Genomic DNA, 21,791 nt, shown 5'->3' with positions numbered 1-21,791 from the left:
CGACAAAAATGCCTGTCTGAGCTGAAACATAAGCCCATAATGTGAGTTTTTATTTTGCTCTTCACTGCTGTTTCAAACGCCCATAATTCTAATTTTGGTCATTTGATTAATTGTTGGATTCATACATGCTACAGGCTAACACGTGGAATTAAAAAAATATATGAGTCATTCCATGAGAATGGTTAGAATTGATATTTTCACATTTTTAACCAAAATGTATTATTCCTATGTATATCCCACATCATTAAGGATATATTTAACTATCAGAAGAACACTTTTTTCCCATCTCAGGCATTAGTTTTCTTTTATTGTTCAACATTATTTCAAGATGTGGTCACTGTAATTCTTCAACCCCGTTATGTACACTATGGAGGCTCTCTGAATATTATCATAAAATGTATTTCTAAAGAAATCAATATTTTTACATTAACCAGATGTCCCCCATACTAATTCAATAATTTTAAATAGAAAAATTACATAAAATCACACATTTTTGCTCTCTTAAACCCTGAAATGTAACTAATAAGTGAAAGCACTCCTGTCATTTTTCATCAAAAATTTAGTTTAACTGAAGAATTGTAATCAAAATCAATGATCATATGATAGCTCTCAATATTTTAGACAAAAGTCAAAAACATAAAATTATTTTTTCAACGTTTTTAGAAAATAATATATGAAAATGTAGGTGTGACGGGGATGAGACTACCATAACGGGGTTGAAGATGGTAACGGGGTTGAAGGGACAAATACAGCTGTACATATAAATAGTTGTTTACTCTCAAATTCAATGTATAGGACTTTCCATTAGCATTATATTTCATTTTGTAACCATAGGAAGGACACCAGATACAAATTGCAGTTGAATTGAGTTTTATTAATCTAAAGTAAAAACAACCACAACAGCATATTAACAACTAACAGTCACTGTAAAGTGAAATTGCTCGGATGTAAAATAATGTGTATTGTTTGTGTGTGTGTGTGTGTGTGTGTGTGTGCGCGCACGTGTATGTATATGTATGTGCTTGTGCGTTTGTGTGCATGTGTGTGTGTGTGTGTGTTTGTGTGTGTCTAGGCATAAGAGAGCCTCATGAGAGGTGTGTTAAAAGTCACCTCGTCCTTGTTGCTATCTGACAGTAATACTCCAAGCTGTCAGAATGCGTTCTCCCTGCTGTAATGGTCAATTTTAATAATATAAAGCTGAAAATCACAGGACTTACCTGTTGTGGGCAAACTAATCAGCAGTATGAATTTGAGAGTTGTGTGAGCCTGGTTTCATATTGAACAGAGGGGGAACTGTATCTGACAGTAATACTCCAAGCTGTCAGGATGCGTTCCCCTGCTGTAATGGCCTATTTTAATGATATCATGCTGAAAATCACAGGACTTTTACTTGTTGTGGGCAAACTAATCAGCAGTATGAATTTGAGAGTTGTGTGAGCTTGGTTTCATATTGAACAGAGGAGGAACAGTATCTGACAGTAATACCCCTTATGGAAAGAAAATATATTTACCAATATATTAAATGAGATATATGGTAATGTAGAATATATTATATTTAATATATGAACAACAATGTATAGAAATATATTATATATTTGAAAATGTCTTAGTAATAAATGGTATAATATATAGGTGAATCATATATTTTGCATATATTTATATATTGCATCAATATATTGTAATATATGTCAATATATGGAATAATACAGCAGTAATTGCACATTTCAGATATTGCAAATATACAATAGAAACATATGTGTTCATTTCCCATAATACATTGATTTTTATATGTATAAAAATCCTCCATAATGTATTTAGATTTATGTGATGAACACTGGGTTAATATATTTATAAATACATGATCTGTGGCATTCCAATTATATGGGAACATGTATTGGAAATATATGTACAATTACAGCTGCTGCGCAGTGATGGGTCGGGTCCAGGCATTTTTAGGAAGGTGCTGCTCAGTGATCAGTCACACTCAGGCAATTTGGAGCACATGATTAAGACATTCACATTACAATGTGGATTCTGCACCAGTTGAGGCTCGAACCTGCAACCTCCGGAACCAAAGACCGCTCTGAGCTAATTGGCAAGTAGCAACTCAACAGCAGCTTGACAAACTGACTAAGCCATTCACTATTGTGTAGGAAAGCAACCATCCGTGCATGGAAAGCCAGATTCATTTCATTTAGCAGTGGTGCCCCATGCAGATGAAAAAACAGCCTAGGTTCTTGTTAAGATGTTTGGTTTCAGGTAGCCCGAAGGCACCATGCAACATCTGCAGGCTCAACAGTGCATCTCTTACTTATAATACACAACACAGCTCAAGCTGAAAATCACAGGACCTTTACCTGTTGTGGGCAAACTAATCAGCAGTATGAATTTGAGAGTTGTGTGAGCCTGGTTTCATACTGAACAGAGGGGGAACTGTATCTGACAGTAATACTCCAAGCTGTCAGGATGTGTTCCCCCTGCTGTAATGGTCTATTTGGTCTATTATATGTAATATTCTTTATAACACTTGCTTCTAACACATTCATAATACATATGCATTAACATCAAAACACACCGAAGGCAGAAAGATGAAAACAAAGCTAATTCATGTAATTTTGCATTAACAGTTCATGTTATAGTCAGAGCTGCTGTTTATCAATGAAAGTTGTGTCTTGCCATTTTCTGCAGAGAAGGCCCACATGACTTGGTTGTTGTCAAGAAATGAGAAATATAGTCATTGTAATGATACAAAAAGTAAAAATTAAGATAAATTAGAAACGGCATATAGGATAAAATACAGATCCTTTGCCCCATTGCATTAAAAGTTGCTGGCTGACAGTACTGATGTGTGCAACAAGTTGATTGCTGGCTTGCGATTATGGCTCACCATCTCTCGCTGCTCCTTCGCCTCTGGTTTCCATACTCACACATCATGACTGAAGAAGAATAAGGGTCAAACTAACAAATTAATGGACAATGAAAAAGTCAATAGCCTACAGTGCAATGTATGAAGGTCAGGGGACAGTGACTGTCCCGGTTACTGACGCCCACCACTGCCATTGGTGGAGAAACAAAAGAGAAATTGCTTGGGCGGATTGTCATTGGATGAGAAAACCAGGAAGCGAGGCAGTAACCAATCCACAGGACAAAAACTCCTCACCGGGTTTGACAGAGAAGCTGCAGCCTGGTCGCTTGTGGTGGAGAGTTTCCCCTGGCCATCCACCGCTCATTATTCTCATAGCTGGTTAACTGATTTTTTTCCTCCTTCCACATTAAAGCAAAAGACCCTGACGGATTTTCGCCATGGCTGCCTACAAGCTGGTTTTAATTCGCCACGGAGAGAGCAACTGGAACCAGGAGAATCGCTTCTGCGGCTGGTTTGATGCTGATTTGAGCGAAACCGGGGAGAAGGAGGCGAGGCGAGGAGGGCAGGCTCTGAAAGGTGAGTACTGCCTTTTCTCACTTTATTATCGACTGTAAAATCTCTGGAATAATTCAAACCCTCTGAATGGTGCATCAGGTTGCGTAATCGCCTTTGCCCGCAGTCAGTGTACGGATGGGGGATCGTATCACTCCGGTCCGCCTTTCCGTCTCCACGTGACTGGCCGTTCACCGGACCGCCCCTGTTTTAATATGCCGACCAGTGAGCGGCGTTGAGAGAAACTGTCATGGGTTTCTGCAGGATGCGAGGACGTGCAGACCAGGACGTGATGCCTTGACGATGCACTTGTGTTGCTGTAGCCTATTCACATTGTGCAGCATGCAGTTTTTTTCTCATAGGAATTTCCCAGGGAGAGTGTACAGAGCCCTTACGTAATCCGGTCACCATGCCTTCCTGATCCAACACCAGGAATGCCTGGGTAATGGTATATTAAAACAAAAATCTTTTCTGAAACATAAGCATTTTGGGGTCCATGTTGGTATTTGGTGGTGTATTTTTCAAATTCCCTGACCAGATGCTGACATGACTATATTCCCTGCACTTACAATGGAAAGTCAGAAAGCAAGGGTTTCTTCTAGACTGCTTTATTGCAATGATCTTCCACAATTTTATTAGGAAAAAGGCAGAGATAATACACCCAATAGACCATAAGGTAATACAGCTATAAATCAAGCTGGATTCTGGATTAAAGGAAAATTCAATCTTTTGTTTTTACTACATTGTTGTTACTGCTATTGTTGTCTCCACAACTATACTTACAAAAAAATGCTGGTGAATGCAACAAGTTCAGGCACATTGTTATGGGGTTGTCAAAATGTATTCTGGGAAATGGAGGAAATCCCTAAATGAAGTGCGAGTGGAAAAGGCAGATTAAGAGAAAGTGGAGACACCAAATTTCATGCATTTAACATAACAGACTGATGATTTCTAAACATTAGAAGAGTATCCAAGGGTACTTTTTTTTTCTTTAAAAATCACATTCAGGTTATGCTGTTATTTTAACACTGGTTTCTTATGGTCTTTGAACCTTGCAGACGCTGGCTATGAGTTCGACATATGCTACACCTCTGTGCTGAAGCGAGCCATCCGAACCCTGTGGCTGGTGCTGGATGGCATCGACCAGATGTGGGTACCAGTGCACCGGACCTGGAGGCTCAACGAGCGCCATTACGGCGGCCTGACGGGGCTGAACAAGGCAGAGACAGCCGCCAAACACGGAGAGGCACAGGTGAAGATCTGGAGGCGCTCGTATGACATCCCTCCTCCCGTCATGGGCCCAGACCATGACTTCTACTCCATCATCAGCAAGGTAGGACACTGTCTCTGCTTCAGTAAGGCCTCTCATACTTAAGAAAGGGAGTTAGCATTGAACAGTTGGCCTGTGATGCAGTGATTATATACAAATTAAGCAACCTCATCAACTTTTACCCACAGGTGTAACAACGAGGAGGTATGTTTAAAACTGGCCTCTGTAGTTGTGCATGGAAATAAGCAGAAATTAGTACGTCTTGGGGATTCTGTGTTAAGGCATGGTGCAAATAAAACCTGGCAGCTGTTATACACACGGTCAAAGTGGTCCCTGTTAGCCTCAGCACTAATACTATTCTATGTTGTGTTCAAGATTAGTTAATATGTGACTGAGGAGATATACGTATTTTGGGTCCAAGTTCAAAGTTCAGTCAAGATGGTACCAACCTGATAAAAGTCTCCTTTCATAGACAGAGCCACTCACAAGTTGATTAGTTGTGAAATTGTATTAATGGAACAGAAAGTAGCTGGTTATTTAATGTGACTGTGTGAAATCAGACAGAGCTGTCATCCCATTGGTTTAAAGAGTCACTTTTTGGCACTCAAGTCAGGGCTTGCACATGAACCTGCATCAGGACTCTCTTTGAGATTTATTTTACATACTGAGACTGTCCTCTTTGTAGGATCGTCGTTATGCAGACCTGACTGAGGACCAGCTTCCCTCCTGTGAGAGTCTGAAAGACACCATTGCACGTGCGCTGCCCTTCTGGAACGAAGAGATCGCCCCTCAGATCAAACAGGGAAAGAGGGTGCTCATCGCTGCCCATGGAAACAGTCTGAGGGGCATCGTCAAGCACCTGGAGGGTAGGTGATGCTGTCAAACACAAATCCAGAGCTTATTCGAATTCTTAGGTCTTGCTTCTCATCACTGATTTAGTAGATGATACAATTCTACCCCTCTAGTATTTACCTTAAAGCCTCAGTTCCACCCAAATGTGAGAAGTTGATGGAGAAATATTTTTAAGGCAAGGGAGCAGTTAAATGTTTCCCAAAATAGTCCAGGGAAGAGTCATTCATTATTAGTGTTATACTGATATTTTTATTGTTAGATTTTTAGACAGTGCAGCCAGGTACATGAATGGATAAGTCTGAGCTAGAATAATTACTGGTTTCAATCTAGCTCTTATCAAATTGTGTGAGTGGTTGAATTTTTTTAGTCTTGTCTGTACCCACTTTTGTGATATTCAAAATTATCCTGTGTATTTTGAAAAGTAAAGGTTTCAACACAAGGTTTTTCCAGCCTGCCAATTTTATCTTTGGAAATACAGGTTTTCTTGCCTTATAATTTTGAAAACACCTCTCTGTTGTCATGACAGTGCTGTTTTTGGCATAAAGACGTGCACTGAGATCATTTGTTACAACATTGTTGGTCAGATTATTGTTTCATTTAATAACAAATAGGAATATTTATCCAAGGACAAGTCTTAGATAATTAGAGATTAAGATAATTTGCCAAAATATAATTTATGATTGTTGTTCTTACTGCAGCTTCACTGCCTCTGTTGGTAAAAGTTGTGCTCATCCAATGGCAACAAGTCTCTAACTGAGCAAGCTGCAAGCGCTCAGTGTCTACCCTCTCTCTCTATATATAATATATATCTGTATGTGTGCTGCCACCTGCAGGGATGTCAGAGGAGGCCATCATGGAGCTGAACCTGCCCACAGGCATCCCCATCTTGTACGAGCTGGACAAAAACCTGAAGCCCGTGAAGCCCATGCAGTTCCTGGGAGACGAGGAGACAGTACGCAAAGCCATGGAGGCCGTGGCTGCCCAGGGAAAGGCTAAGAAGTAGATCAAGGGAAAGCTCAAGCCCCACTCTGTGTATCATAGTGTTGGTTGTCCTGAACAACTGGTCTAGGATTGGTGTTTTTTTTACCTAAATCCTAATTTATTTTGGGCTGGTAATAAACCGGTGCATAACGACTGGTGTCAAAGGCAACCTCACTCTAGCAACACAGTGCAGGGACTATAGAGATTGAGCAGGGCCAGTAGGACTACAGCTCTCAAGAGATTGTAAATACCTTTTCCTAAAATGGCCCATTATAATTACAACTGTTTAGAAGGCATCAAAGAACTAATAAGTATAGGCTTTGCTGATATCAGTTTTGCTCATCAAACTGACTACTTGACCTCTTTGAGTACATAGGCCTTCTACTAATAGATTAGTTTTAATAAAGAAGAAAGTATTTTTTAATTTACTGTTATTTGTTTAATCAGACAACTAATGTGATACAATAGTCCATTTTAAGGATTAATTTATTTAACTCACTTTGTGATTTTTGTATGACAATTCGATTTTTTTAGCAGTTTATCATAAAAGGGACCAAGTCATTTTTCATTTGACATTCTAAGGCATCTCATTCATACGTTGCTTCAAGGCATGAATGCATGTTTGCAATCTCTTGAGACCTATAGCAAAGCAGTCCCTTTGTCTTACTTCCTCTGTCTATGATTGGCACTTGTACTGTGTGTCCTTATATGGTGTTGCCATCTGTGGTGTGTCTTGGAATCCATTTGCTCAGTGTTTTATTGAAGAAGCCTGTCTTTTTAGTGATACCGCATTGCTACTAGCATGCACTGTGTAAGTGTCAGCCCCATTATTTTGATAAGAATCCATCACTTTCACATAACCAAAATGAAACATGACTTTTCAGTATATGTAGTTAACACTGAATCAATCAAGTCCACTCTGACCACACTGGCCTGACTTAAAGTTTTGGTCTTATTGTATTGATGTGCCTCCAGAACCTCTTCCTACAGGAATTCCCACAGCTGGACCCACAATGACATACAGTTACATCAGTGGTCTAAGAATGTGTGAAAGCTGGATATGGGACGGTATGATGCTGTTGCCGTAATTTTCCAATTGGTATGATGTTTAGTTAAACCCATGTGTTGGTTAAATGTCTGCTGAAACCTGTGAAATAATAAATATGCAATGATGTGCAAATATGATGTGATTTCTGGATTAATTACTTTCTTGGTATTTTACTGACTACTTAATGTGACACCGGATCAATAGTTAAATTACGCTACAGTCAATAGATATAAATGTTATGTTTATTTTTAAATGTTAATGCCAAATCTTAAGTCAAACAGCCTACCTTGGCTCACAGGCTACTTATTGAAGGAATTGAGGTAGCCTTTCTGAGCTGATTGACCAATTTATATAAACATAAACTTTAAAGTATCAGGAGCCAATATAGTATCAGCTTAAGCAAATACTAATGATCAAAAACATTGTTTTCAGTAATAAATAGTTTTCAGTTGTGATTTCATAACATTTATGAAGAAAAGTCTTGCTCTCTGATCCCATCACTTATAAGGGAATGCCTTCATAATTTATCTTACATTGTTATTCCACAAAACCAGGCTATTTTCCCTAAAAGATCCAAATATTAGGCTATTAATTGTAGGAACAAAATGTACCAGCAGTACCAAATGATGCTAATCAGTGGCGACTGTATTTTCCTTGGTCATAAGAAGCAATGACCACAAAAAAAGGGCAATGGTAATTTTTTTTATCTGGAAAATGTCTACAATAAAATCCATGTCGGTGGACTACTCATTTAAATGGAAATAGTGGACTCCAGGTCCCACAATGCAGTTCGCTTTGACGCCAGCTGATGCGACTGGCTTGCTGCGGGCGGGATAAGTTTGTGTTCCAACACAACATTTTCTTGCTCAAGTCCGTTTTCAGCGCTGTTGTTGTTTAGTAGTAGCCAGCCGGCATGCCACAGACCCAAAATGAGAAAAACAACAGAAAATCAAGGAAACCGACAGTAAGACATTTTAAACGACGAGTTTGCTTTCCATTGCTAGGTTACAGGCGTTCCAGCTAGCTAACTAGCACGCTGCATTTCCTGGAACAACTAACTGCTCTGGCTAACGAATAATAGTCACTGTCGCTAAGATCACCCTGTTTATCCACAGGAGATGGGACCGGGTCGGTAAAGGTAGTTAACAGCACTGCATTGTTGTTATTAAACTAGCTCAATATAAAGCAAGTCATACCCGGGGTGTCCCTGCTAAGCTAATGCGACATTGCCAGTTGTGATGCTACAGTGGCTAGTTAGCTAGCAAACGTTATGCTAACCTCAGGCAGTAACGTCAGTTGTTATTATACGTCACGGATGTTTTAATTAATTGCTGTAAACTTTATCAGAATCTTTATCACCAAGATTCCCAGGAACAAATGCAAAAGATGTCTCGTCAAATCTTTGCTAACCATGCTAATAATCTAACAATGATGTTTAACATCGCTGCCCTGCCCCGGGCTTCAAAACAGTCAGGAACAAGCCTCCCCGTGTTGACACCTCGCGTCGTCTGATTGGTAGTCACCTAACTTTAGACTCGAATCAGCAGGTGTAGCAGGCTAACTGTAAAACCAGATCAAGGTGTGTCACAGCCCCGAAACACGTCCTTCTCTTGTACTTGCAAACTGCCAGTGGGGGACTGTAGCAGTGGTTATCCCTAAAATTGAAACAATTACCGATGCCCCCTTTCTCGCTTTTTTACAGAGGAATACTCCCAGATTATTTATCTCCGAGGAATAAAGGTGGGTTGAAATGTCAAACGCTGCATTGACGGTCTGTACATTGACAGGCGTAACATACTGCTGTAAGTAAACACGAGCATTTTAAACAAGTTCAGTCGCCTGGGAAAAATAACAGTGGGTATGGGAAGAAAGTGATCTGGCTTCTCACAAGAAGAATAAATAAATATGCACGATACAAGGAAGTTTATTGGTCATTATACAACAGGTTGAATAATGAAATTAAAGTGTGGTTCCCTCTTGATTGATTAATTGATTGTATAGAAAATAAAATTATTAAACATGAAGGAGTGCAGATGGTGCATTTAGTAGTCTCACAGCCTGCTCTGTAGTCCGGTGGTACGGCAGCGGATACTTCTGTATCTTTTGCCTGATGGCAGCGGGGTGAACAGGCTGTGGCTGGGGTGGGTGTTGTCTTTTAGTATCCTTTCTTCAATAACATAACAGTGAGAAGACCCATTGTTTCTGCTGCGCTGTAACAGGGGCCAGTCTCTCTCTTGACTAGATATTTCTACAGTTTATGAAACCCCCATTGAATTTGTTTGACATTACTGATGGTGGTGACAGCCAGCAGTCTTTGCGTTGTGTTTTGGTGATGGTGGTGGACTGACAGGTGGCGGTTAGCGTTAGTTCCTCCATTGAAGAGACACAGCTCCAATGCTGATTCAGTGATGATCTGTTTATTGCTTACAAGCACTTCAGGATCTGGGGGATAAAAGCCTGGTCTGAGTTAAAATATTCACCATAAAAGAATCAAAGGAAATTTACAATTCTAATTAATGGTTTCTGTGCCCAAGCTCAATAACCATTAACTGAAAAAGTTATAGGGCCAACAGTAAAACCTTGAACAGGGTCTAAGACTTCTTTTGCAAATCACACAAAGAGATAAAGAGACTACTGATAATGGTGGATCTGGTTACACATAGGTAATCACTCTGGATGTCAACACCATTACTGTCTCCTTCAGATAGGCTGTATATTAATATTTACAGCTTCTCATTTAACAGCCACAGAGTCACCTGGGGGATACAAGCTCGATCTAACTTGTTCCCCCAGTGATGGGCTTTTATAGCTGCATCGTTACCTTTGATACCGTTTAGCCTAGTATTAAATATAAAATAACAACAAAATATGTATACAACACAAATATATACACTTTATAACTATTAAAATAAATCACATATATGACAAGATTTTGTTCACAGACATAGTAAACATTTAAACCTCAAATTATGAATTTAATGTAACATGCCAGAAGCATATGTTACACTACCAAGATAGAAAGGATTACTGCAAGGTAAATTGCAGACAGTGTGCATGACTTAACAGGCAACACTGAGCCATTGCCTGTTGGGAAATCATTTGGGGGCATTTCAGTGCAGTTTGACGTGCAAAATAACATTTTTCATTGTTGCATTTATTGTTGATAAGTGGAAAATGGATACCTGCTATTTATCAGAAGGTCTGTTTTCTCTCCATATTTGGCAGATGGCCTGAAAATGCTACAAACATTTCATAGGACTTTGAATCAGAGGACATGGGTGACTTTTAATTCTTATGCTAGGTGTAGTATTTAAAAATGTTTGGGGATGGTTAGGTAAGTAGGAAGTTAATTTGCTGTCCTGCTCTTACTGAGCAGCACCAGACCAAATCTTATGTGATGCCACCCCCCTTGACCATAAGCAAAACACTTGAAAAATATGAGTAGTTTGGCGGGACCATACAAGCTAAGCAAATCAACATTCTTTACCAAGATAAATCCAACTACGAGAACAAATTTGTTCAACCCGATTCAAACATGACAACACAAAATATTCCAGAATCCATCAGCATGTTATACAATCATGTTTTCTTCTTAATTTCAGTGAAGGACTTCCCTCACCAGCGGTGCTCTCAGTCCCCGTCAGCTTCTTATATCAATGAGACTCCCATGCGGCCCTCTCAGGTTCCGAACCGGCAGCCACACCCCCTGCCCAGGAGAATGTTACCTCTGCAGAGCCCTGAGTTGTGCCATAGGGCTAGACCGGGTCCTCCGCAACACCCTCCTCAGCCCCCAGGACCAGTCAGTCCCCCTTTGATTGCTCTGAGCAGACCAGCTCACATCCATTCTCAGGCAAAAAGGACCCAGTCCAATCCTGTGACTTCCAAAGTGCTTCAGCCTTCATACCCTCGTTCCAGGAGGGATATAAGCAACTACTCCCCACCTGCTTCCATCAGGAGTGATCAACTGGCCAATCACAGAGACAGTTTACCCATCACAGGGAGGGGATATGAAGTAACGCAAAAACAGGAGTCAAGCAAGGTATCATTTTCCCTTTTTATCACATTGTATTTACTTTAGTGAAGTTTTTGTGTTGGTGAAGAAGTGGACTGGCCTATACTTTGTGCGTAACATAGTCCTGACTTGCCATGGTTCTAAGCATTTACTCTGTGTTAGGTTCAAACCCGTGACGTGAGAAACTCTGTACATGCTGTCCAGCTTCAGAGGCAGTCTGTGCCTCAGTCCCTCACCCCGAGGACAGGTCAGGAAGGTCGCCCTCTACACTCATCAGACTCAGAGTCCTGGGGACCAGCAAACAGCCAGTGGCGCCCATGGCGCCGCCAGTCCTCTCAGATTACCCAGTCTGCTAGCAGGAACAGTGGTTTACTTTCAGCGTCCATGTGCAGCCCTGAGGTAGCTTGCCAGGTAAAGTGTGTTTAATGATGCCGCTTGTTCATTTCAGGTTTGGTAATAGATGTTTAATTATCTGTCTCTTTAAAATGATCACTGTAAGTCAAATCAGACTAATGGGGCTCGTCTAATTTGGTGTTCTCAGTTGTGGTAGTATGTTTCTGAGAATACAAATACTGTTGGTTAGCTGACATGTCTAACATAATTTTTTAAAAGTATTTGTTAGCTGTGGTGTTCTTTAAGCCAGTTGACTGCCAACATGCTAATGTGTAAATCTTTCAAAGAACTAGTTCCACATTTTTGAAGAAATACATGGCACAGACATAGCACTCTCTGTGGTGGAATGCATGATTGTGCTGTCAAACGATCAGAGGCCAGTCCGTTTCTCAAGGAGTCAGTTCATTTCTTTCTTTCTTTTTTTTTTCAGGACCACAGTTCCCAACAACATAAACAAAGACCTTCAAATGAAAAGTTAATTCCAGGTAATACTTTCAAAGTTTTACCCTTATTTTGATGACTGTAACATATTTTGAATTTGTGTTTTGTTGTTCTTAGACATGAGCATAAAACATAACAAAAGTAAAAATGTCTGTCTACATAGGGCCCATTTGTTCATTTACATTAACTCATATGAAACAGTTCTGTGAATTAGGAATTACACTTTTGATGTACTGCTTCTACAGATTCTGACAACTGAAATATCGCTATACTCCCTCTCACTCTTAACCTCAAGAACTTCTACCGCTCACTGTTGCTCTTTATTTTCTATACTATGAATTCTGTTTCTTGCCCTTGTACAAAGGGCACAGGAATATTGCAGTGTTTGTTGCTGGTTGGTTGGTTGTAATTTCTTGTGTTCCATCAATTAAAATTACTCCTCCGCTGCATTTGTTAAATGTCATTAGTCGCAAGGATTAGAGCATCAGATAAAAGCCTTAAACAAAAAAATATAAACTAGAAGTATCCACAGACAAATAAGCCATTACTGTTACTAAACAGCACAAACAAAGATTATTTGTTGGACTTCATTGGACAGAAATTATTATGATACATATTTTTTTTCTTTCTCCTTCCATCCTTTCTTGTGTAAAAAAGGGAGGGAAATCATGTTGCATTTTCACAGACTCACTACATGTGGTTTTTGGTAGCAGATTATATAGCATTTAAGAAATTATTTGATACACAACTTTATTTTCACCTGCTATCCAAATAATTTCTAGCATCTATATTACAACATACCTGCAATAAACACTGACTATTGATAAATAAAAATTATTCCTGGTGTGATTTTCTCTCTTCTCCACCAGAGGGCTTGAACTGCTCATCTCTCAAGAGGCACAGGGAGTCTGAAAACTATGACAACAGGACTAAGAAACCATGTCTGCAGGACACAAGTTCTGTCCTAGCACAGACAACAAACTCTGCTGCTGGCAACTTACCCTGCCTGACACCGGTTTTTCGGCCTTCGTTGAGGCATTCATCAGACATGGAACTGTCACCCAAAACCATAGATGTCCATCTACGCTCAGAACCAGCGCCCGGCCAGTTAGCACCGTCGACACTGTCAACTCCACTCAAACCCAGCCACTTGTCATACTCATCATCCATGACTAATTTGGCCAGACAACCATTGTTAGGGGTAAAGACAGCGTATGTGAAACTCTCTCAGAATGATCAAACTGTGAGGCTGAAGGAGTTAAGATCACCTTCAAAACCAGCTGATGAAAGTGTGAAAAAAGGAAATGAGGACAAGAAGAAAGTTGATAGTTCACGTACTCTGTTAAACTCCATAAAACAGTTCTTAATAGAGCGTAGGGGGGTTCCACACAAGGACACGGGTAGCACCCATAATACACCATTGGACCACCAAACTGGTCATACTCAGCGTAGTACTCCAGTCTTACAGGTCAAGGATGATACCAGACCTAAGATAGAGGAGGGTGGAAGCTCCAACAGTAGGACTCTTCCTAAACCAGCCATTAAACCAAACTCTGAAAAGTCCAAAAACAGGAGTGCCCGTTCACGAAAGCCCCGAATAATTCCTGATGACATAAGTGATCTCTTCACCCCCGATCCCCTGACCTATGTAGTCAAACCATCAAAGACAAACATAGAACGGGGAGAAAACAAATCCCTGGCCAAAAGCAAGGGTTGTCCGTCCAGCACAGTGACCAGCTCCAGCACACAAAATTCAGACTCTACAGTACCGCATTCCCACTTTGCACACGATGTTAAAATCTCTTCCATTTCACCAGTACTTTATCCAGAAATATACACACCAACTGTAATATTGGAGCGGGTAAAACTTGAAAACATGTTTCCTTCCAAAGACACTGGACACAAAAACAGCTCTATCTCTTCTTCAGGCAGACGGATCAGTGCTGAGAATGTTAAAACTGATCAGAGTTGCAAATCATCTCTCAGCCCAAAGAATGTGAGAAAATGCACTTTTGAGGAAGACACTGCTACCTCCAAACACACACCAGCATCCCACTGCTCTTCCCCTGTGCCACTAGTCACGCAGGAAGGTGAAGGCAGTGGAAAGCAGGTGCATGAAGAAGATCCGTTGGATGTGGAGCTGGACCTCGACTTGAGCTTGGAGTTAGATTTGGATTTGACCCAGAGCTCCCAGAGCAGTGAGGACGAGCAGCTGCTGTCCTTGCAGGAGATGATGAAGCACTTCACTAAACCTCCAGTCACACCAGAGAAGGGCGCTCTCTCAGAGCCCAGTACACCTGGGCAACCCAGCTACCAGTCTAAACCTGTAAGCTGCAACCACTTAGGGTTTATTGCTGTATTCATGATTGTTGTATTATTGATGAATTAAGGATTCTCTTTAATTGTGTAGCCACTAACAGGATATGGTGTGTCCTGTTCAATTCTAAGGCAACCAATATATGCCATTTGATGGGCACCTTTATCTGAGGTGCATGAGTGCAGTGCATTTATATTTAGTACTGGTGCTCCTAATGAAATCAAACTCTTAACTGTGACAAAATTCCTGTCATGGTCAACTCTGGGCTATACTACCAATCAAAATCAACTTGTGTCTTTGTCTTGATCTGTTTTCTATAGCAGCCAGTGCAATCCACAACAAAACCATGCATCTACAGGAACAACCTGGATCAAATGCTTAAGGAAATAAACAGCAATAAGAGGTACTTTACTTAAGAGAATGACGTTCCAGTTGTACATCACTTTCATACTGGAGTAACAGCAAACAATGGTTTAACTTTGTGCATCTCTTTTTGTCTGTCAGATCTAAAGAAATTGAGGCAAAACTTATTACAGCCTGTGAAGAAGATCTGTTGAAAATAGCTGAAAACGAGGAGGCTCAGGACAACCAGGAGGATGATATCACCACCGAACAAAAGTAAGGAGACAGGCATGAACATATATTTACACATGCTTCCAAACTTTTCATTTGGATTCTGTCCTTGTATCTTCAGTTATCTTTACATCTCTGTTCATCTCTCTCAGAGAATTCCTGCAGCGCTTCTCTTTGATGTCCAGCGCAATCAGGGACCTACATCCAGGAGAGGAAGTATTCAAATTGGAGAACTTTGGTCGGATCTTCAACCAAAACATGCTGCAGCTCAGACAATGCCAGGTCAATCCTCAGGAGACAGCACAGAAAACACTACTTTGGTGAGCTGTGGTTATTTGTGTGCATTTGTGCATATACATGTGAGAGCCCAGACTGCCACAGGGGATGTGTTCAACTGCTAATGCTGTAGTGAATTGCGAGAAGTATACAAGATGTATACGCTGTTTTGCCAACCAGTGGGAGAGGAGCACTAACCTAGCTGAATGCACAGATCAGTAACAGGCATGTTTTTCCTACAAAACAAGCGGTGCTATTTTGGAGAATGAATTCCACTTATAATTGTCTACCTTCTGTTCCCCTGCCATCCACCAGGTCCAGCCCTGCTCAGTTGAGGTTACATGTCAGTATTGGATTGTTCCAGGAAGCTTATAACTCTTCCTCTCCCTGCCCAACTCAGGTTACCCGTTTCCTTTTTAAGGTAGGCCTCATACACCCCTGTAGCATGTTGGTAGATGTTTCTCCAGATGTCTGACACTGTGTTGATGATTCTTTGTTGCCTACTTCAGATGATGTCTGTCCACAATGAGAGGATGATCTGCGAACAGATACTACAGGCCCTGTGTCACATCGCCTGCACTGCAGCTTATCAGATTGGTCAGTGTCTGTGTTGTTTGGCAAGCCTTTTTGTGTTTTGTTACTTATAGCTATTAGAGGTAATGTGTGTTTTTTCTGTGCATGTTTCCTCAGTGAAAAATGAGAGCCAGCAGTTTGAAGTGTGGGTGCCCAGTGTGGCAGATGTGACACTGGTCCTGATGAATATGGGAGTTCCTTTCGTTACTCTGTTCCCCTTTGAAAACCTTCAGCCACCCTTCACAGAGGGAGATCTCTTGTAAGTAGTTTTCTTGCTAATGGGGTTCCTCTTTCTTTTGCTTGGTGTCTTGAAACATTCAGGTTAGGGCTATGCGATATATCAATATTATATTTGTATTGTGATAAGACACTGGATGTTGTCTCGGATTTTGGGATTTAAAATTTGTGACATAGCTAAAATAAGCTAAGTTAAAGGCTGCATTTCAGAGCTAGACTGTTCTAGCAGTTCTGTCATTTGCCTCTACCTGCTTGGTCATCATAGCTAAACTATTATTTGTTTATCAAAAATTGCTTTTGTGTAAACGTGTTATGAAAGCACCATTATCATCACAGCACAAACTCACTGGAAACTCATTTGCTGAAATTGAGCTTCAGGTGATTATTGTTGCACCACATGATGAAGCTCTCTGTCAATCCTCTGTACCCCTCTGTAAAAATAGTCTCTAAGTGACCACAGTGTGTTTCTCACTGAAAATTATTCATTGGAAGCATAGATGTGAATATAGTGATAACTTCCATTTTGCCAAAATACACTTAATACCTTTTATTAAATTGTCTTCACGGAAATATCATGAGTCTGAAGAGACTTGGAAGTAAACTGTATCTTGCCCGGTTTGGAGAGCATACACCTGCAAGGTGGTAACTCTAGCTTCTTTTTTTTTGTCTTTACTACCCAGCTCTAATTCAAAATTTGAAATAATAATGTTTTACTTGAATTAAGACTTTTAATTTCACCCGGTTGATTTTTTTGTGTGTGTAGGGAGGACATCCATTTTAGCAGTGAGCGTTGCTCTGGCAAAAAGGAACCATGCACTTTCCCTGAACACAACTGTACCTACATTCTCAAGGTGAGACATAATAGGAAATGGATGTCTGATAGGTCTGTGAATGAGTGTTTGACAGGGAAAGAGTTTTTTGGAGCATGCCTGCTCATTCAAGTCATTCACTGCTGGCTTATCCTCTTATCTCCTCCGTCCTCGTCTGCAGTACCTCTCTTACTGTATGGGCCTGTGTACACGGGCGTACAGCGACTATGAGCTGCTGCTGCTGCTGACCATGGTGAGCAGAGTGGGCCTGGACACGCAGCTCGCCCTCCAACCCAATATGGACCTGTGCGCTGTACAGCACAAAATCATCAACAACTTCAGGAACTGGGACACCATGGTCAGTTCAGACTTTTCTCTGCTTCCTCAATACTGAGCCTTACAGATGGATATGGAAAATATGATGGATTATAGTTTTTTAATTATGTTGTTGATGCTCTTTAACTCATAATATCATTGATTTTTTGAAGGCTACAGTAGAGTGGTGTTTTAAGTGTTTTTTGCTGTCTTTTGTGAATGTAATGTGTTTTATTTTGTTTTGTTTTTAACCCCTTATCTCTAGCTGCCCAAAATCTGTCTGGCCCTCACTGACCTGACAGATGACCACCACAACATGTGCTGGCTGGTTCAGCTGCTGCCTGACAACACTCGCGGAAAGTAAGAGCTCCTCTCTCTCTCTTTCTCTCTTGCTTTATCTCATCTCATCATCTTTCTCTGAGTTGCTCATCTCCATTTTTGTCTCTTACAATCAATGTTTTTTTTTTTTGTTTTTTTTTTTAATTCTTCAATTTTATTGTATTGATAATGGCAGCAATAAACCGATTGTATTTCTGTCTGTATAGGCGGCTGCGCAGACATCTCAGTCTGTCGATGATCTCTAAATTGTTAGATGGAAATTGCACTTACAAACCTTCTGGCGAGTTTCAGGTAAGGTGTTAGAGTGTAACCTGTGCATTTTAGGCAGTTTCTTTCAGATTCCAGTACTAACAGTGTGTTCAGTTACCTTGTCATGGTAATTTTATTGAGTCCCACTGAAGTTACTGTCATTGTGTAATAACTCTCTAAACGTAATATGCAATCAGTAGAGAAAGGCAGCACTCAACGAATGACCTCTTCATTGCAGGACAAATGAACTCTTAAACTCTTCATTACAGTAACTTAATACATCTTGGCAGCAAACACATGCTAACACGTTTCAGCTACTAGCCTTCTTCACACCATAAGAGATTTCTGATCCGTGTGTAATTCTAAGTCTTGCTGTTTGTGCTGCCCAGCTCTCTGACCTGCGGCCGTACCTGCCCCGTATGCAGCCATCCACCCTCCTCCACGGCCTGTTGAGTTCCTCCAGCAGGACACAGAAGGAGAAAGAAGAAGATCTGGCCACCCTAGATCAACAAGTATGAAAACAGTTAACCGCTGGAAACTTCAAAATAACTCAATCAAAACATTAATTTTTGATTTTTCTGCTCTGTTTTACATTGTTGCAATGTAAAATAATCCCACATTCACAGTATTTGAAATGGATTATATTTGCAGAATTTGCTAATTTTCTAATGTAAGTTTAATGCTGTTTATGATTTCAGACCTACTACCTCTGCTACAGCCTTCTGACCCTGGCAAATGAAGCATCCAATTTTCAATTCTTCCCAGGTCATCAGAAGGTACACTGTGCTCTAATTTTTTTCTCTTTCTTTTTCGCTATCAAGTCATGGAGCAGCGACCACTGCATAATGTTCATCTAATTTGGCCAGGGATTTTAAACATCTGAGGACAGTGATATCCTTTCCCCCATGCAAGCTGTGTTAATCCTTATTCTCTTGGCCCTCAGGAGCAGCTGCTGTTTCTGTGCTCTGAGCTGGAAACGCACGTCAAATGCGACATCAGAGAGAGTGAGAAGTGTTTGTACCGGAGCAAGGTGAGTAAAAGGTGCATCTTTTCAAGTAGGGCCGGAACGAATGGTAATTTAATTTACAAATGAATTAATGTTTTGCTCATTACATTAATTTAAATAACCAATTTACACCATGAAAAAAGATGATTGACCATTTGAAATTAATAAATCAAGGTTTTATTGGAGAACGTCATTGTAACAAAACCACAGCTTGAGCCAACACAATTATAAATATGCAGACTTGATGAATTTGCCTAATCTATCACTGATGGCACACTGACATGACAAATCATTGCAGCCTTGTTTTACAGAGCCAGCGGTGCAGTTGTTGTGCTCTCTGTGTGTGGATTATTAGCGGCTCTGTTGTCTAACATGAGTCCTCTCCCTGCAGGTGAAGGACCTGGTGGCCAGGATCTACACCAAGTGGCAGATGCTCCTACAAAGGACCAGGCCACTCCATGTACAGTAGTCAAACCTTTGTCACATCCATACTTCCTGTTGTTATGAATTTTTAGAAGATGTGTGGTCTAGAATGGTCATAGAATATAAATGTTCAATTAATCAACTGGTACACCGTTGACTAAAATACGTCCAGTTCAGATGTCCTAAAGACCTAAGATTTGGTAATTATTTTTTGGTGATTTCCTTCTGTAGGACCAGCTGTATGATTACTGGAAGCCTTTATCTGGAGATATATGGAGCAGAAACAAGAGGGAGGAGGACATGGAGGGCGATGATGTAGAGTTCTCGGCCGAAGAGGAACAAGATCCAACCATGGAGGATGAAGAAGAGGAGGAAGTTAAAGGAAGTCAAGAAAATAAGGATGCCACCACTGATGAGGAGATTGAGGGGGACTGTGTTACTCTGAAGGATTTGATTACGAATGAAGGGGTGACAAAGGACACACCAATCAGGAAGGATCAAGAGGAGTGGGTGATGGAAATTCTAACAGAAGACGAGGGAGACAGCACAACTGATGAGATGGAAAAGAAAACAGAGGAAACGGTGATGCTTGAGGAGTTGACCCAAGAGATGCCAGAGATAAAGCCTCCAGGATGCAATGAGTCAGACTTGCAGGGTGCTCACACTGAGGAGAGAGAGACAGAGCGCACTGAGGTGGAGACAGATCCTCGCAGTGTGACACCAACCTCCTGCCTTAGCTGGGGTGCAGCGTGTCATTTACCCATATAGGGATTTTTTTTTGTTTTCAGGGTTTTAATAAGTTTTGCCTTAATCTGTATTTGCACTGGTTGCCTGTCATCATATATCCCTAACCCCCAACATTGTTTTGCACAGTGAATTAAAATATATATTTATATGTGTATATTTTGTTTTTATTACCATTCTGAAGAGAATTTGTGTCAAGGGCTTTGGCCTGATCTTCTGTGTACTTAGTGCTGACCAAGAAAGGATTGATGTAGATTGCTATATAAATTACAAGGGCTATTTGGTTTACATACTGCAGTTAAGTGCCTGTGTTAACCTGTGTTAGTTTGAGGAAGTTCTTATATTCATGTTCAGCACTAAATGTGTCCTTCATTCAGTTAGAATTGGTCTGTCAGCTTCTTGTGTCAGCATCTCATTTCAACTGCTACTCCTGTTATACACCGCCAGCCATGCACATGGTATGCTTAGTGATATCTTGGCATGCAGAACCACATACAAATCCTTTTTTCAGTAAGTGAGAAAAAACTGGTTATGTTTCCTTTGATTCTCCCTGGTGTGTATATTTTCACTGTTTTAGCAGTCTGAGATGTGAAGCATTTCCACTCAGGGGAAAATGTCACCTTTCAGTAGCAGTAAAAATAGATACTACATGTACAAATCCTACAGTGGCATCCAGTATATTAACTGTAAGTCATCAGTTTACAAACACAGCTAATAAATTGTTTTCTCAGCAACTCTTGATTGCTTAACTATTATCAATCTTGCAATTTAACTTCTAAATTGTTTCCACAGCTTATGTTGATAGAGTCTTGATTAGACTGTTGATTTGTTTTAGTTTTACTCCTAGTGTGAATGTTTTGTACAATTTGTTGAATTTTCCTTTTGGGAAAATATTTTTTTACTGAAAAAAGCTTTTTATTTGCCACTGCAAAATACAAAAAATAAACTTCTTATGTGTAACATTTTCTTTGTTGCCTCTAGGAAGCATGGTTTCCATTCTTAACCTCAGCTGAAATGGAGTGCACCAGCACCAATATGACCTGTGCTCTTGCACATCAATTGAATTCTTATGAAAGTATCTGTAACCATGAATTGAGAGATCATACCACCTTAAAGCATTTTATTGTAACAACTGAACTATGTGTCAGTTCTAAATCAGTTGCTCCAGGTTTATCAACAAAACTTTGGGTTTGAGAGGTATTGCTAGTGCCTTCTAAAACAACACCATTGAAATTCATTTCTATGGACACACTGTCAAAATTGAATTCACTGTTAATGTTATTTTCAACAGAATAATCTACGTGTTCTCTAAACAATAGGTATTCTCAACATTTATGGTAGCATGATGTAGGGCTTTGCAATTTGGACAAAAAAAAAAAATAATAACTTGACTAAATGCCTCACATTGGCATAACGGAACAATTGGGTCTTAGATGTGCAATGTTGTGGTCATCCAGGGCAGTGCTCTGTCCCATACACAGTGAATGCATACATGTCTGCACATATAACACAGCA

The 21,791-nt window shown here is 40.3% G+C and overlaps 2 protein-coding genes across 4 annotated transcripts; both read left to right on the top strand.

Annotated features, from left to right (window-relative positions):
- Positions 1-3,151: 3,151 nt before the first annotated feature.
- On the top strand, positions 3,152-7,706 carry LOC115372721 (phosphoglycerate mutase 1). The gene is made up of 4 exons (XM_030070816.1): positions 3,152-3,442; positions 4,477-4,751; positions 5,374-5,554; positions 6,374-7,706. The coding sequence occupies exons 1-4, from the start codon at positions 3,304-3,306 to the stop codon at positions 6,541-6,543; spliced, it is 765 nt and encodes a 254-aa protein (XP_029926676.1). The 5' UTR covers positions 3,152-3,303; the 3' UTR covers positions 6,544-7,706.
- A 657-nt stretch (positions 7,707-8,363) lies between these two features.
- Positions 8,364-20,431, top strand: slf2 (SMC5/6 complex localization factor 2). 3 transcript variants are annotated; one of them, XM_030070744.1, is made up of 21 exons: positions 8,364-8,533; positions 9,272-9,309; positions 11,172-11,608; positions 11,744-11,992; positions 12,405-12,459; positions 13,285-14,741; positions 15,056-15,135; positions 15,237-15,350; positions 15,458-15,625; positions 15,897-16,002; positions 16,091-16,178; positions 16,272-16,413; positions 17,155-17,242; positions 17,382-17,558; positions 17,781-17,875; positions 18,061-18,145; positions 18,493-18,615; positions 18,802-18,879; positions 19,047-19,133; positions 19,501-19,569; positions 19,764-20,431. In XM_030070744.1, exons 1-21 carry the CDS (start codon positions 8,499-8,501, stop codon positions 20,298-20,300), a joined length of 4,308 nt encoding a protein of 1,435 aa, XP_029926604.1. In that variant the 5' UTR covers positions 8,364-8,498; the 3' UTR covers positions 20,301-20,431. The 3 variants fall into 3 exon arrangements, with proteins under 3 accessions (XP_029926604.1, XP_029926603.1, XP_029926605.1); XM_030070743.1 differs by having other exon boundaries at positions 15,053-15,135; XM_030070745.1 differs by lacking the exon at positions 9,272-9,309 and having other exon boundaries at positions 8,398-8,533; positions 15,053-15,135.
- The last annotated feature ends 1,360 nt before the right edge of the window (positions 20,432-21,791 follow it).

Source organism: Myripristis murdjan, chromosome 15 (assembly GCF_902150065.1).
Source record: "Myripristis murdjan chromosome 15, fMyrMur1.1, whole genome shotgun sequence".
Classification (NCBI taxonomy): Eukaryota; Metazoa; Chordata; class Actinopteri; order Holocentriformes; family Holocentridae; genus Myripristis; species Myripristis murdjan.
Note: the sequence above shows the minus strand (reverse complement) of the source record. Positions and strands in the feature narration are given on the sequence as shown.

Bases quoted from the DNA above. Each gene is read 5' to 3' on its own strand.
- LOC115372721 (XM_030070816.1), top strand. From the start codon at position 3,304: ATGGCTGCCTACAAGCTGGTTTTAATTCGCCACGGAGAGAGCAACTGG. The intron at 4,752-5,373 runs GTAGGACACTGT...TCCTCTTTGTAG, and splicing joins TCTACTCCATCATCAGCAAG to GATCGTCGTTATGCAGACCT. The intron at 5,555-6,373 runs GTAGGTGATGCT...TGCCACCTGCAG, and splicing joins CATCGTCAAGCACCTGGAGG to GGATGTCAGAGGAGGCCATC.
- slf2 (XM_030070743.1), top strand. From the start codon at position 8,499: ATGAGAAAAACAACAGAAAATCAAGGAAACCGACA. The intron at 16,179-16,271 runs GTCAGTGTCTGT...ATGTTTCCTCAG, and splicing joins CACTGCAGCTTATCAGATTG to TGAAAAATGAGAGCCAGCAG. The intron at 19,134-19,500 runs GTGAGTAAAAGG...CTCTCCCTGCAG, and splicing joins AGTGTTTGTACCGGAGCAAG to GTGAAGGACCTGGTGGCCAG.